General features: G+C 39.7%; 1 protein-coding gene across 5 annotated transcripts in view; it reads right to left on the bottom strand.

Annotated features, from left to right (window-relative positions):
• SORCS2 (sortilin related VPS10 domain containing receptor 2) overlaps nt 1-14,201 on the bottom strand; it is a 1,204,963-nt gene that overhangs the window by 785,154 nt on the left and 405,608 nt on the right. For all 5 annotated transcript variants that reach the window (XR_012483510.1, XM_074275474.1, XM_074275475.1 and 2 more), the window contains exon 2: nt 11,495-11,562. Coding sequence is in view for 4 of the 5 variants with exons in the window: in XM_074275474.1 (XP_074131575.1) it covers nt 11,495-11,562 (68 nt within the window). In the remaining variant the exon portion in view is untranslated. The remainder of the gene's footprint in view (nt 1-11,494; nt 11,563-14,201) is intronic.

Below are 14,201 nucleotides of genomic sequence, written 5' to 3'. Positions count from 1 at the left end.
AGGAAACCCATGGATCTTTTTTTCCAAAATAAGATTTTTTTTTTGTTTTTAAACATAACTGAGAGAAATGGTATAAAAAAGTGTATTTTTTCCTATTCAAGTCTGCAGATCCTCTGAAATCTATTCAGAGATCTGTGGAAGCCAGATTATGAACCCCACCTTTAAATCCTAAAGCAGCTAGGTGACAGAGGAGAGAAAAAGTCAGAGCTATGGTCAGGAAGTTCTGAGTTTAAATCTGAGCTCAGCTTGATCCTGAGCTCAGCATGACCCTGAGCAAGTCACATAGCCTTGCTTGACTCAGGTTCTTCATCTTTAAATTCTATGCCAAGAAAAGCCCAAATTGGATCTCAAAGAGTCAGAAATAAGTAAAATGATAGAACAATAACAACTCTAAACTATCTATATAATTTTCCTAATAACTATCAGATGAAACACCTATAACCTATCAAATAAATTAAAATTCTCTAGCCTGGCATTCAAAGGTATATAAGGGGATATAAACTATAGATTTCCAGATTATTTTTCCATTATTCCTCTTCATATATTTCTCTTTTTAACTAAAATGGAAAATTTTATCAAAAGTTCAGGCACCCTCCCAGAGACAACTTTGGTGCCCTTAAGCATCTTTCATAAAAGCAGCAAAACTACAATTAATGCACTATCGAAGCTAGCATTTCCCAAACCAAATTATACTGCGGATATGCTACATTTTGTACCGTACAAGGTTCCAGCCTTGATAGGATGCTGGATCACAGAATTTCAGAGGTAGGTGAGGATATAGAATATTAGCCAGGAAGCAGTTTCTCAGAACAAGCTCAATCTGAGTCCCAAAGATTCCCCGTCTTCCCAGTTAATTTGTCCAAAGTGGAAAACCCAGGATCTTTTCATATCTATTCTGCTTCACAATTAGCTCATGCCTTCTGTGGTGAAAGAAGGGAAATCCCAATCTAGCCCTGTTCCTGGATCTACTCACTAGCCAATGCTTCTGTGCTGGGTGAGGCAGTTGCCATTTGTCTGGGAGAAATTCCTCCACAGCTTTTAGCATGGTACAGTAGCTGGTGGGTGAAAATTCTTGCAATTAATTAATTGGAGGGGGAGTTTCATGAAGGATGCCTGAAAGTTGGCAAGTTGCTAGGGTGGGTAACGAAGGCAGAGGCTGATAGCATCCTGGCTACAAGGAACGGGAAGTCAGAGCTTGTGGTGGAACACTAGCTATGTGAGGTGTGGAGATCCAACACTAGGAACCACGTGAGGGACTGTGAGCTTGGAAAGCAAGTCCCAAGACTTCTCTGTTCTCTTCCAGCACAGACATCATGGAGTCCATTCCCAGGCTTTTGTCTCAGCTCAGTGTTATGGTTTCATGACTCTAATAAGCCCACACAGCACAGATCAGAATGGCGCAAAGTGGTAATTGATGACAGCTGTAAGATCAAATTTGATCTTGCTGCTTATCAGAATCATGGCTTCCAGCTGAGCTCACCTCCTGGTTTCATTCTGAAAGAGAATGTTTGTGTACCGGATGGGGAGGAGAACTTACCACCAGAAATACAACAGACCCCTCTGTCGCCTCATAGAAAAATGAGAAGGAGGAAAAAAACACATTTTTCCTTCCCATTTGTTTCCCCAACACATACATAATACATAAGACAAGCCTCAGAGCTTTGTACCCTATTGCAAGGAAATCATCCCATCGCTGTATTTGTGGTTAAGGAACAACAGAACTAAGAACATCCCCAATGTAGAAAATCTCCCATGTCTGTCGCCTATCCCAATTTACTATGCCTTAATCTATGATGCTTATGTGACCTCTGCTCCCTCAGCTCTAAGAGAACCAGTCTAATGATCACCAGCATCAGGCTGGGCTCTGCTGCTACATTAAATGGCCCTATTCCTAATGGCTAAAACTGAGGATTAATTAGGGACAGCTGCCCCCTGGTATCCAGCCAGTCACAGCACCTGCATCCTGGCATCTGCCTCTCAATATGTCTCCATGAATAGGGGGAGTGTCAATCTGCCTCTTGGACTGCCCAGGTCAGTGCCTTTTGCCTCATGTGGATATGAAGGCAAACAGCTGTGGCTCATAAACTGGCTTCCTCTCAGTCTCTCTCCCCTTTGGCAGGGGGAAAGTCCCTCGCCCCCTGGTCAACAGGCTGCCCTCAGACCCCAGCCCTCTCCTCGTGCCTTCCACTGGCACAAGCAGCTTGGCTATTGCTCCATGAAACAGCAAAAACCGAGTTGTAGTCTCTGGCTATAAAGAAGCATATTAAGTGCACAGGGTAGTTATTGGTAATACTACCTTGGAGAATAAACAGGCACTTTCCATAAAACTATACTCAAAGCTCAAATCACAAAAGCAAAAATACCACCACCTTTCTTTGAGAAGGGCCTGCTTCCAAGGCTTACTATAAGCTAGAGATTTGTCATTCATTTGTAAATGTATATTCTTAGGATTTAATCTGTGCCTGGCGCATAGTAGGTACTTCACAAATGTTGTTTAATCCCAAGGAAATGAATTTCATATACAAAGATCAAAGCATAGAACGGAGAGCAATAAGAAACATCAGCAGTCATCCACACCAACTCATTTTACAAAGGACGAATCTGAGGTCCAGGGAGATCAAAATATTTTGCCAGGGTCATACAATTGAGATTCAAACCTAGTACAAGGATACCAAGACAGGCACCATTTCTGCTATGTTAAGCTGCTGAAAAGTGAGCCCATCTCCACTGATACAAGGAGCCCCAGGTGGCTGTCACCCTCCAGATGTCCATCAGAAAAGAGAGGTCATGGGAAGGGAGCTCCTTCCTCATCCTTTCATACTTGCTCCAATCATGACTGACCAAGATTTCTGTTCTCCTGACTACTCTTTGTGCTAACAGATGCTTGATAAACATATGTTCGATTGATTTTGATCTCTCACCCCACTCCTTCCATCTTGCACCCATCCATACCAGGTTTTTTTATCTTGATACTTCATTTCATCCATCCTAATCTAATCTCTTTGGTCTTTGCTCCATAAGGTCAAGCATTCCCAGGTCCCATTCCCTGTTATCTGTGCCCTCTCCTCAAAAAAACTTCTCCTAGAAGAACCTAACTGGACATCCATCAAACAAATGCCTTTCACTTGTCAGTAAACTTTGGACAAGAGGAAAGTTGATGGAGACTCGACTTGAGATTTTATTGGCAGAGATAACACCAGGCTGAAACAAGTGCATCTACCAGTTCCTGCAAGATGTAGTCTTTGGAACTTAAGGAACTTGTCCAGGAGCACATATAACTATCATGAGCCAGAGGAGGAACTTGAATCCAGGTCTTCCTGAGTTGCATCTAGCTCTCAGTATACTATACAGCTTCTCTAAAGTCAATACAATTCTGTATCTAAAAATTTTGTATACTCTGAGCTTTGTATAAAAATACTAGGAGCTGACACTTCTTCGTAGGGTTACCAAATAAAAGAATTTGATAGGTGTAAGACATCAGAACAGTTCTTAAAAATATGTTAACTTGAAATATTTTCAATCTCACTTCCATGACAATTCAATCAAGCCTTGTTTCTGCTGAACAGAAGGAGAGCATAGACCAATCAATGGCAAATACCATGCAACCAGCAGAGAGTCAGCTCTTTTTGCTCTCAGTCCAATCTTTTCCCACCATACTATATTACCTTCCTTTCAGTGGAGGATTGGCAATTCCCTTTCTCCATGCTTCAGCTCCTTCTGGGCCTTTCCAGAAGCTATTTTCAGAAAATTCAAATTAATAAAATGGTGGGCCAAACACTGGCATCAGAATTGGAAAAGATATAGTGTACAGACATCACCCCTGCATTCAAGGAACGTACCATGGGCTTACAATACCATGGGACTTAAAATCATGAAAATCTGAGTCTTTCTGTCTCAAATATTTACTAGTTGTAGAACTCCACAAAATTTGTTTAAACTTTCTATTTTCTTAACGAATTCTTTTCCTCAGTCAGCTTTTGTACCTCCTTTCCCAATTGGCCGATTTTGCTTTTAAGGCATTCTTTTCTTCATAATTTTCTTTTGTACCTCTCAATTTTTTTCCCTAATTTTTCCTCTTTTACTTGATTTTCAAAGTCCCTTTTGAGTTCTTCCATGGTCTGAGCCCAATTCTTATTTTTCTGGGAACCTCTTGGAGCTTCGATTTTATTATCTTCTCATTGTGTGTTTTGATCTTTCTTGTCACTATAATAACTTTCAATGGTCAGAAACTTTTTTGGTTTCTGTTCATTTTCCTAGCTTATTATTCAATTTTTAATTCTTTCTTAAAGTAGGGCTCTGTTTCCAGGGTGGAAGGTGCAATGTCCCAAGCTTCAGAGGTTTTGTGCAGCTGTTTTCAGAAATCCTTCTGGGAATCTGACCTCATGTACTGGTTTCTGCCCTGGAGCTGTCAGGTGTGTTCCTGCCCCATTATAGCTGTAAGAACTAGTGTACTGGCCAGGACTGGGCCTCTGCTGACGCGGACTATGCTAGGCCTGCAGACCAGACTCCATCCCCACTGACCTTCCCAGCACTCCCGGTATCCCTGGACTGAGAGGTCCAGAAGCCTCCAGCACTGCTGCTGATCCAGAGGTACCATGTCTCTGATGTTCTGGTCAAAGCCAGAGCAAGCGCCCAGGCCTGCACTGGGATTGCATGCTGGATTCCCACCTTATGTCACAGACTTTTTCCTGCTGAGCTTGTTCTACTCCATTTTTTGGCTGTTCTAATGCTCTAAAATTTGTTTAAAGTCATTTAAAGGAATCTGGAGAAATTTGAAGAGATGTTGGGGAAGTTCCTGCCTTTACTCCACCATCTTGGCTCCTGTTTTCTAAAAAGTTCTAAAACTTTCTAAGCTTCAGTTTTCTCATCTGTAAAATGAGAATTGTAATAACAACAACTCCATTACAGGGTGTTTGTAAGGATTAAATGAGTTGCATTGTAATTATGAGGAGAGAATAGACAATAAACCCAAATAATCTTACATCTATAAAATTCCATAAATATTATATGTATATCTAAAATATGAACAGTGAACATAAGTATAAATATACACATATACACATTTGTATTCATATGAGTAAACTAAATATAGGCGCATGTCTGTTATTCATGTATGTATATTATTTTATACATCCTGTGTGTTTAAATATAAGTACACATGCATATATAACATAAGCATATTTGAATATGCATATATGTGTGTGTGTAGAGAGAGATATTTATTTCTCCAGGACTGTTTATAGTATCAAGACACCAAGGCACAGCCATGGAGAAGGGAGACAGGAAAGACTAACTCTCCCATCAGCCAGTTTTTGCCAAGCACGGTCACATAATTAAATTAGCTTTTTGGTCCAGAACCCCTTGGAAACAAGTAGGGTCCCACAGTAAACACACAAGAGTGTCTGAGGTTTTACCCTTTTCTTCCTCTTATATTCTACAAAGCCTCTGCCTATATCCCTTTAGCATAGATTATTTTTACTCTCTGTGTTCAGAGAACACTCCCACCTGGTGTTGTGCTAGAACTAAGCCTGGAGTGTTAATGGTCTTCAAATTAAGGGCTGCACAGCCTCCACAGTTTATTCACACTGAAGAGATGTGTTTTCTTTTCTAAATCCCCAGTGCTGATCCCACGGAAAAGGCAATAGTTTTCCATTGGCTAATTCTGAAGACAAACAGGAACCCACATCGTCCATTAACCTCCAAAAGGCCTCTCTTCCCCTGCAGAGAAAGAGACCCACCTGGTGAAAATATGGCTATCATTAAGGAAAATATGTTTCTTTCTCATTAGAATCCATCCCTGGATTTGGGAAGCCTTCCTCCTCTGGGTCATGTCACACAACCACCGAAACTTCTGGGGTGCTGGAATTTCCATTTCAATATTCTCTTTTGCTGACAGATGTGTAAAATCTTAGTCCATGAGACGAGTCCCCAGTGACCTCCAAAAGGCGAGTGCAGACGGAGAGCACAATTTACCCAAGTGAAGGTCAACATTAATTTATGCTCCTAGTTCTCTGTCAGGCAGAGCATTGCCTGCCTGGAGAATATGCTCTAAGTGTTGCATTGTGTTTAGTCAACCTAGGCCTTTACTTCTGGGCCTTTCCTACTCAGAAAAGGCCGACTTTGAATTTTCAAACTAACCCACAGAAGAAAAGCAGAGAGAGCAATAAATGCAGGCAGGATTCAGAGGTGCGCCTTAAATAAATGATGCTAGATCTTCGAACTTCATAGTGGGAGTGATTTTTTGTGGTTCCTTTCTGTACCTTGAGTCTCTCCCACCAACTTCAAAGAGACATCCAGGCAAAGAGGAGCCATCAAGGATATGACAGGGAATAAGAATCACATGTGGCAGAACAGGACAGGATGCCAGCAGTTGGACCATTAAACAGGAGCCAATTAAAAAGAAATTCAGTTGAGCTTTAGAAGGGTAGATTTGTCATGCAAATGTCATACCTGGTATTAAAAGCGTATCTGTTGAGTTTGAAGATAGTATTTCAGTATATTCTTAATAACCCCAGCTAACATTTGTCCCTCATCCATGTTGTAGTTATTAACCTATAATGATAGCATTTCAGTTTGATCTGCTTGGATTGTGGGAACAGGACCTTTCTACAGTGCTTAAAGATATTCTCAACGATCAGACACGTGCCTGAATCCTGTTCACGTGATGGCTGTCATACTTCTCATCAGAGCTGTGCTATTTTGTTTCTCTGTGTGTTAAATGACTGAGACACTCTAAATCTAGTCTTCAGTCCCCCACCTGAATAATCTTTCTTTATGTCTCACAAAGTCAATAATTCCATCTGTGGTGTAAAAAAGCCTAATTCTTCTACCTGCAAAGTCCTCCAGTCATTCATGTTTTCAGTAAGTATTTGTTACATACTTCTTATATGGAAAGAAAGAAGGGAATGAAGAGATGGAGCAAATGTTGGGGGAAGGGAGAGAAGAAGGGAGAGAGGAAGGAAGGAAGGAAGGAAGGAAGGAAGGAAGGAAGGAAGGAAGGAAGGAAGGAAGGAAGGAAGGAAGGAAGGAAGGAAGAGAGGGAGGGAGGAAGGGAGGGAGGGAAGGAGGGAGGAAGGAAGGAAGGAAGGAAGGAAGGAAGGAAGGAAGGAAGGAAGGAAGGAAGGAAGGAAGGAAGGAAGGAAGGAAGGAAGGAAGGAAGGAAGGAAGGAAGGAAGGAAGGAAGGAAGGAAGGAAGGAAGGAAGGAAGGAAGGAAGAGAGGGAGGGAGGGAGGGAGGGAGGAAGGAAGGAAGGAAGGAAGGAAGGAAGGAAGGAAGGAAGGAAGGAAGGAAGGAAAGAAGGAAGGAAGGAAGGAAGGAAGGAAGGAAGGAAGGAAGGAAGGAAGGAAGGAAGGAAGGAAGGAAGGAAGGAAGGAAGGAAGGAAGGAAGGAAGGAAGGAAGGAAGGAAGGAAAGGAGGGAGGGAGGGAGGAAGGAAGGAAGGAGTTATCAAGGGAGGGAATTCCCAAAGAATTTGGATTCTATTGGTGGGAGACAATATGAACCAAGAGAAAAAAAAAAGTAAACAGAGAATATATGTTAAAAATTTAAAACTAAATGAGACTAGTTCTTCCAGGGAGCCACGACTGAAATTGAGATAATGATTCTTCCATATCCAACATGATGCTTAACTTTAAAACATTTACATAATATTGCATCTTATAATCATTGTATTGATGTCTTTTTCTCCTGCCAGCAAGTAAACTCCCTGAAAACATGGACTGTGTCTTATCTCAATTCTTTATCTCCCTCCATAGTTATTGCAATGCTCTGTAAACAGTAGGCATTTGGCTGATTTTATTGTACTGCCCTTTGATATTCTGGCAGTAAAGTTCCCTATTGGGACTGCAAACTATTTCCTTCCAAGACAATCCAAGAATTTTGAGCTCAGTTCTGGGAGGAAGAATCCTCAGATCACATCACACATCGCACTGTAGCTCCTCATTGTAAATATGAAATGCACAGAGCTACAATACCACAAGCCCAGTACCCATGGCATTTTACTTTGAAATGGAACCAGAATTTTTTTTTTTCCCCATCACCATCCACATCCTTGTTCCAGCACAGTGAGATGACATTTCCCATTGTGAAAGCATTGAAGGATGACATCCACCCCAATGGGTGGAACTCATTGAGAAGAACAAGGTGGATAATCAGTAGTCTCTGGCTTAAAAAGGAATGAGATGCTCAGCTCTTATGGCATTAAACTCTTCTGCAAAGAACAATACTCTTCCTGCCTCTGTTTGATATCTGGGTTTTTCTGACTTCCACTTTGGCAGACAATCCTATGCACTCCTTTGGGTCCCTCCCAAATCCTGATTACGATTATATACCCCTAGATTACAGACAAACCTGGCCCTCTCCATGTTCTCAGATTCTGCTATTAAAACAACACCAGACCTCTGTCCATAGCCATTCCCTATTGACCCTGCACTCAAAACGCTTTGTCAAGCATTGGGTCACCCATGCCATACTCCTAATTCTTCCTTGGCTCTTGCCTATAAAGACTCACAAGTTCATTCACAATGCCATTCCCCAGATCTGCCACAAGAACAAGGCAATTATGAACAATAATTCTCAGTCATTTTGTTTTGAGGGATAATAGAATGGCTCGTGGAGAGAGAGGAAAGGAGGGTCAGATTCCTAAGTATGTCTAATAAAGTTTTCTGAGACATATTAGAAATTTTAATGGAATATTAAAATAATTACTTTCTTTCTAATGAATTTTCTTTCTGATGAATGACTGCAATATGGAAATTAAACCAAAGGAATTACTGAAGAAATACTGTTTCCATGAAAACAGGAATTATCCTCCCTTTTGCTTAATTTGTACAATGGGGATCAATTCAGGTCTCTAAAATATCAGGCTAATGATCCAGAAACATTGGTCACATTAAAGATAGATTTTACATGAAAGGCTATGCTAGATCCAGAGAGACTGAGGAATTTCTTCACTATTTGAGCAAAACCTCAGAACATTCCTCTATTATATCTCCTTTGGGAACTCAAGGACAAAGTCAGCTTAACCTGCTTTATTTAGGGAAGGGTGAAGAAAGGGATTAAACTAAGACAATGGACACTATGAGATAATGCCATTTTGAGCTGATCTGTTCTTAACATCATCATCTATCTAGATTGCTTCTAGAATTTTAGTCCTTTGGGAAAAAGCACACCCTTCAAGTGAACCATGATGAAGTCTCCTTAATAATTTAGATGTGACTGTAGCTAATTCTGGTGAATTTATTTTAATCTTAAACCACTCTGTGGCCAGTGTTAATTTTGGTTGGATTCAATATGAGATGACTAGCTTTGGAAATGAATCCTCTTATTCCTGTAATAATTTAATTGCCCTGTGAAATAAGTAACATAGAAACCTGTCACAATCTGAAGTTTAAGGGACGACTTGAGAAGACTCTCCTTAATTCATTTTCTTATTTTGTCAGAATAAATGAATTTTCATTTGGGGAAATGAGGGAAAGCCTCAAAGAAGTTTTACAATTGATTTGTTCAAATGATTTCCTAAGAATAAGGCATGTTGTGAAATAAAGATATACATGGTACTCATGGTCTGATCCCAGTATCCTCACATCCTTGTAGACACCCAAAATGAAAAACCTGTCCAGAGATGACTGTATTTAAAAATACATAAAGAAGCTTTCCAATTTGCTTTGTTTTCTTAGAAATGATTAATGGATGGTTAAGCCAATCTGCAACTACTGACCTATCTCTTTTCCAGACAAAGACTGCATATTCTCAAATTGGCTCCCTTAGTGTTACAGATGATGACTAGAGGAAAAGTCTTACTAACCAAGGTAAGGTTCAACTCATAGTCCTATCCTCTCTCTCATACCCTTATCAGCTCTCCTGGGTAAACTCTCATGTCCATACAAACACAAGTCATAGATATACATTATATACACATACATCATCATCATCAATATCTCCTCCTGAACTTCAATTTCATAAGACCAAGTACCTACTGGATTTTTCAAATTACATCTTGGCAAAAATGTAAATTCTACTCTTCAAAACTAAACATATCATCTTTCCCTAAAACTCTCTCCCTACATATTCAACCAGTTGCAGAATCTTGCCATTTCTACCTTCTTAAATCCATCAGACCCCATTTTCTGCACTCACATAATTACTACTTTGATTCAGGCATCTTGCCTAGACCTTTTGCCTAGATTCTTAAAGTCTCATAATTATATCCCTGCTTTGAATTTCTCATTATTCTACTCCATCCTACACACAACTACCAAAGTGGTTTCCCTTTTTCTTAGACATAGATCTGACCACGTCATTCTGACTAATTCCATCATCTCCAGTATCTTCCTATTCCCTCCATGATTAATATAAACTCTATTAGCTTTTCAAAACTTATGTCCAACCTATGTTTCCAGCTTCATTAGCTATTATACCCAATTGCACACTTTTTCTTCCATCCAAACTGGCCTTCTAAAGCTTTCTGCTATAGCTTTCTTTACACATGATACGTCTTCACATCTTTGCACTTGCCGAGCCCCATATCTGAAATATACTCCTTTCACCTGCTAGAATCTTTCTTTCTTCAGGATCCACCACTTTCTATGTGAAGTCTTTCTTAATCTACCCAACTTCTTTCTGCCCTTCCTCCCAAACTATCTTTCACTTAAAAACTGATTTTTTAATCTTTATAATTATTCAGTGTACATTTAAATATATACTAATTTTTTCTCCATCAAAGTACAAATACTTTGTGAACACAGATTGCATTTATTCCCTCATGTCTAGAATGGCACCTTGCTGGTAGTAGGGACTTACTACATAAATATTTGTCTGTTAGCTCCTCATACTCACCAGGTAAGTTCGCTAGGACTGATATAGCTAATCATGATATAAGAGAACAGATTCAGTGCCTGTTAAAAAGTGCCGTGAAAATATCCATTTCACTCTCCATGAAATCCTCAGGTGTGTTTTGGGGACAGAACTAAAGAGCTAATAGAAAATCATTTTTAAAGGGCTTCAGAATCTCACAAGATTGGACTGAATTCAAATTCAGAAAGATGATGTTGATCAATGGGTTACTAATTTACAAAAGAAAAGCAAGGGGGAAAATCACACTCCTAGACCATGAAGACAGTAGGTACATTTGGTAGATTCTGATAGCTACATGTGAAGTCGAGAATGTAAGTAGCAGGAAATTGTTCATTGACCTGATTTTACAAGACTACCCTCTCCATCTGCTAAAATAGCTTCTAAAAGGTTTTCTGTTCTCTGATGTTGTTTATTTCTGCTACATAAATGCTTAATCCTCTTCCAGTGTCTTCTCAGCCCAATACCAACCCAAAAGAAAGACAGTTGATTGTGGCCCAGGCAAACTGACCAACATCTGGCACTTGGCCTACAGTTTAGCCTCCAATGAAGGTTCACTGGCTTAAGAAGTCAATGTGGAGATGCTATAATCCTTTTGTAGAGACTTTTTTTTTTGAGAAAATGGTGGCTCTGGAAGCCCTTACCTCCACAGAGAGCTCTCCAGCACCTTTCCCATGTCAGCGTGGTAATACTTGGTCAGAATCAAAATTACCTGTGAAGGAAAAAAAAAAAGATTAGTGTCCACTTCCAATTTCAGAAAGAAGTACCATTTTTTGTCTTACAATATATATTTCATTGTATATCAGATACTTTGGATGGACTCTTTGCTTTTTCTTCCAGCTGATCTTAGATACAGCTGTTACACTCAAGTGGTCTTTCATGACCTTTTGGAGAATATGAAAGAGACTCTGGGTTCCCAGGGATTCATGCCAGTAAAAAACAAATTTCCATAGTCATGAAAGGTTCTATCAGTCAGTAAGTCAGTCAAAGAACAGTTATTAAGCATTAATTATGTGCTGGGCATTGTGCTAAGAAAAACAAAAATGTGGACCCTGCTCTCAAGGGAGCTTACATTCTAGCATTCAAATATCTACATATGGACCAGATATTTTCAGTGTAAAAAGAAAGTAATCTCACAGAAATGGCACAGAAGGCGATGCCAGGGCAAGAGGAAGATAAAAGTCTCTTGAAAAAACATGGAATTTGAACTGAGTCTTAAAGAAAGCCAAGGATGTCAAAAAGTAGAGGTAAGGAGGGAGAACATTCCAGGCATGGGGCAGTAGGAGAGAGAAGGAAAAAGAGAAGGAAAAGCAGGGAGACAGAGTTAGGGGATTAAGTGTCCTGAATGAGGGAATGGAGTATGTCAAGAGGAACAAGAAAATGTAACTGGAGCATGGAGTAAGGAGAGATTAATCAAATGTAAGAGACCGTAAAATCTCCAAGGATCAGCTCAGTAATAGACTATACATCTACCACGTCTGGAATGTATTCCCTTCTTCCTTCAAGACTCGAGCATTAGCATCTATGTAAAGCATTTCCTGACCTTCTACCACTCCACATCCTGGTGCTCTACCCATCCAAACAGTGTGTTTGTGTGTGTATGTATATATATATATATAGATAGATAGATGTATATATATATATACATACACACATATATACGTATATATGCATATATGTATACATATATAATGCATTTTATATATACATCATGTATTCTATAATTCATATATAATATGTGTATTTAATTTATATGTGTATAACATGTGCATATATACACACATTTATGATATATACACATATATTTGTATGTTCATTTGTCTCTTTTGATCGCAATGTAAGCTCAAGGCCATTTTTGTTACTGAATCTCCAGTGCCTAGCACAGTGCCTGTCACATAGTAGGTGCTTAACAAGTGATCATTGATTAAATTGATCAATTGATCTGGCTGCTGAAAGGATGAGCAGCAGAAGGCTGACCACCTTTTCAGAATAATGAGCTTTTTTGACCACAGCAAAATACAGAAAGGCCACATTTTACACCCATGATGATGCATCTCAAAATTTCCCAGATTCCAATACTCAAGAGAAATAACACTGCAAACAGATCCAAGAATTTCAGAAGATACAAGATGATATCTCTACATATATTTGCATCAAAGATTAGGCTCTCTGGATTTCAGAATTGACTTTTTTCTCTTAATAATGTAGTTCACCAAAGACAGCTGCCAATGAGATCAAATGATTCCAAAAAAAATCAGCACTGTCACCAAAGGAACAGCTGAGTTAGTCCCAATCTTGACATACAATGAAGCCAGCTTGACTTCTCTTGAGTGGAATTTATCTTAACCAACGTGCTCCACAAAGGCATTGGGCTCCAGCCAGAGAGTGGTGCTTTAGTTCTCCCTCCAAGCCCAGAAAGACAGCCATGAAATATGCCATCTCATTACTTTTCTTGAAATGGTGGCTGCTTTCCAAGGCATGTGGGGGAGGGGGTATATAAATCATCCACAGTTCAAAAACTAAATAAAAAAATGTATTTAGCACATAAATTGAGCCCCACTTAACAAAGACGTTTTCATTATGTACCAATGAAGAAAATGGAATGGGTTTAAACTGGATGGAAACTGATCCCTTCCAAATTACTTTAAAATATTTAAGTTAGCACAAAAAATATAGGAAGCAGACATCCATCAAGTCACAGACATTGGTCCAGTGGGGAAACGAGATTCATCCAAAATTATTTCACTGGCCACTGCATTTTAACGTACATCAAATTTCATTCCACTTTCTGCCAGCCCATGTTAGTTCTTAACACTACAGTTGCCATGGGAACCCCAGAGAGGTAAAATTGGAATGGCCTCCAAGTCCCTGCACAGCTGTTAACTTGGTTAATTTGGGGTCCCCACATCAGCCATCTCCAGCAGTTTAGATCTATCATTCAACTGGGATCATCCTTTTCTCCAACCATCCATGGCCTGCTGCCAGAATGGACAACTGGGACTGAGTCTAGCATGAGATTTCCTAGGAGATGAAGAGGAGGTTGTATACAGGGCATTTATAACTTGGACATTAACATTTAAAAAATGGACAGAAATGAGCATTTCAACTTCCTTTTCTTTTAAAGGGTCAGAAGAGACTAACTTAAGGCCACATGGCCATTTAATATTCAAGTCTTTTCATTAGTGTACTATTTATACACTTATCAACCTCCCAAGATACCGTCATCCATTCTCAGGAGAGAGAAAGCATAAGCAACACTGGTTCATCCCCCTCCACTGCACTGTCTTCACAAACTTCCAAGCCAATGGTCCAGACTGGGACTCATCAAAATCTCACGTTTTACTATTTATT

Source organism: Sminthopsis crassicaudata, chromosome 6, assembly GCF_048593235.1.
Source record: "Sminthopsis crassicaudata isolate SCR6 chromosome 6, ASM4859323v1, whole genome shotgun sequence".
Lineage (NCBI taxonomy): Eukaryota > Metazoa > Chordata > Mammalia > Dasyuromorphia > Dasyuridae > Sminthopsis > Sminthopsis crassicaudata.
Note: the sequence above shows the minus strand (reverse complement) of the source record. Positions and strands in the feature narration are given on the sequence as shown.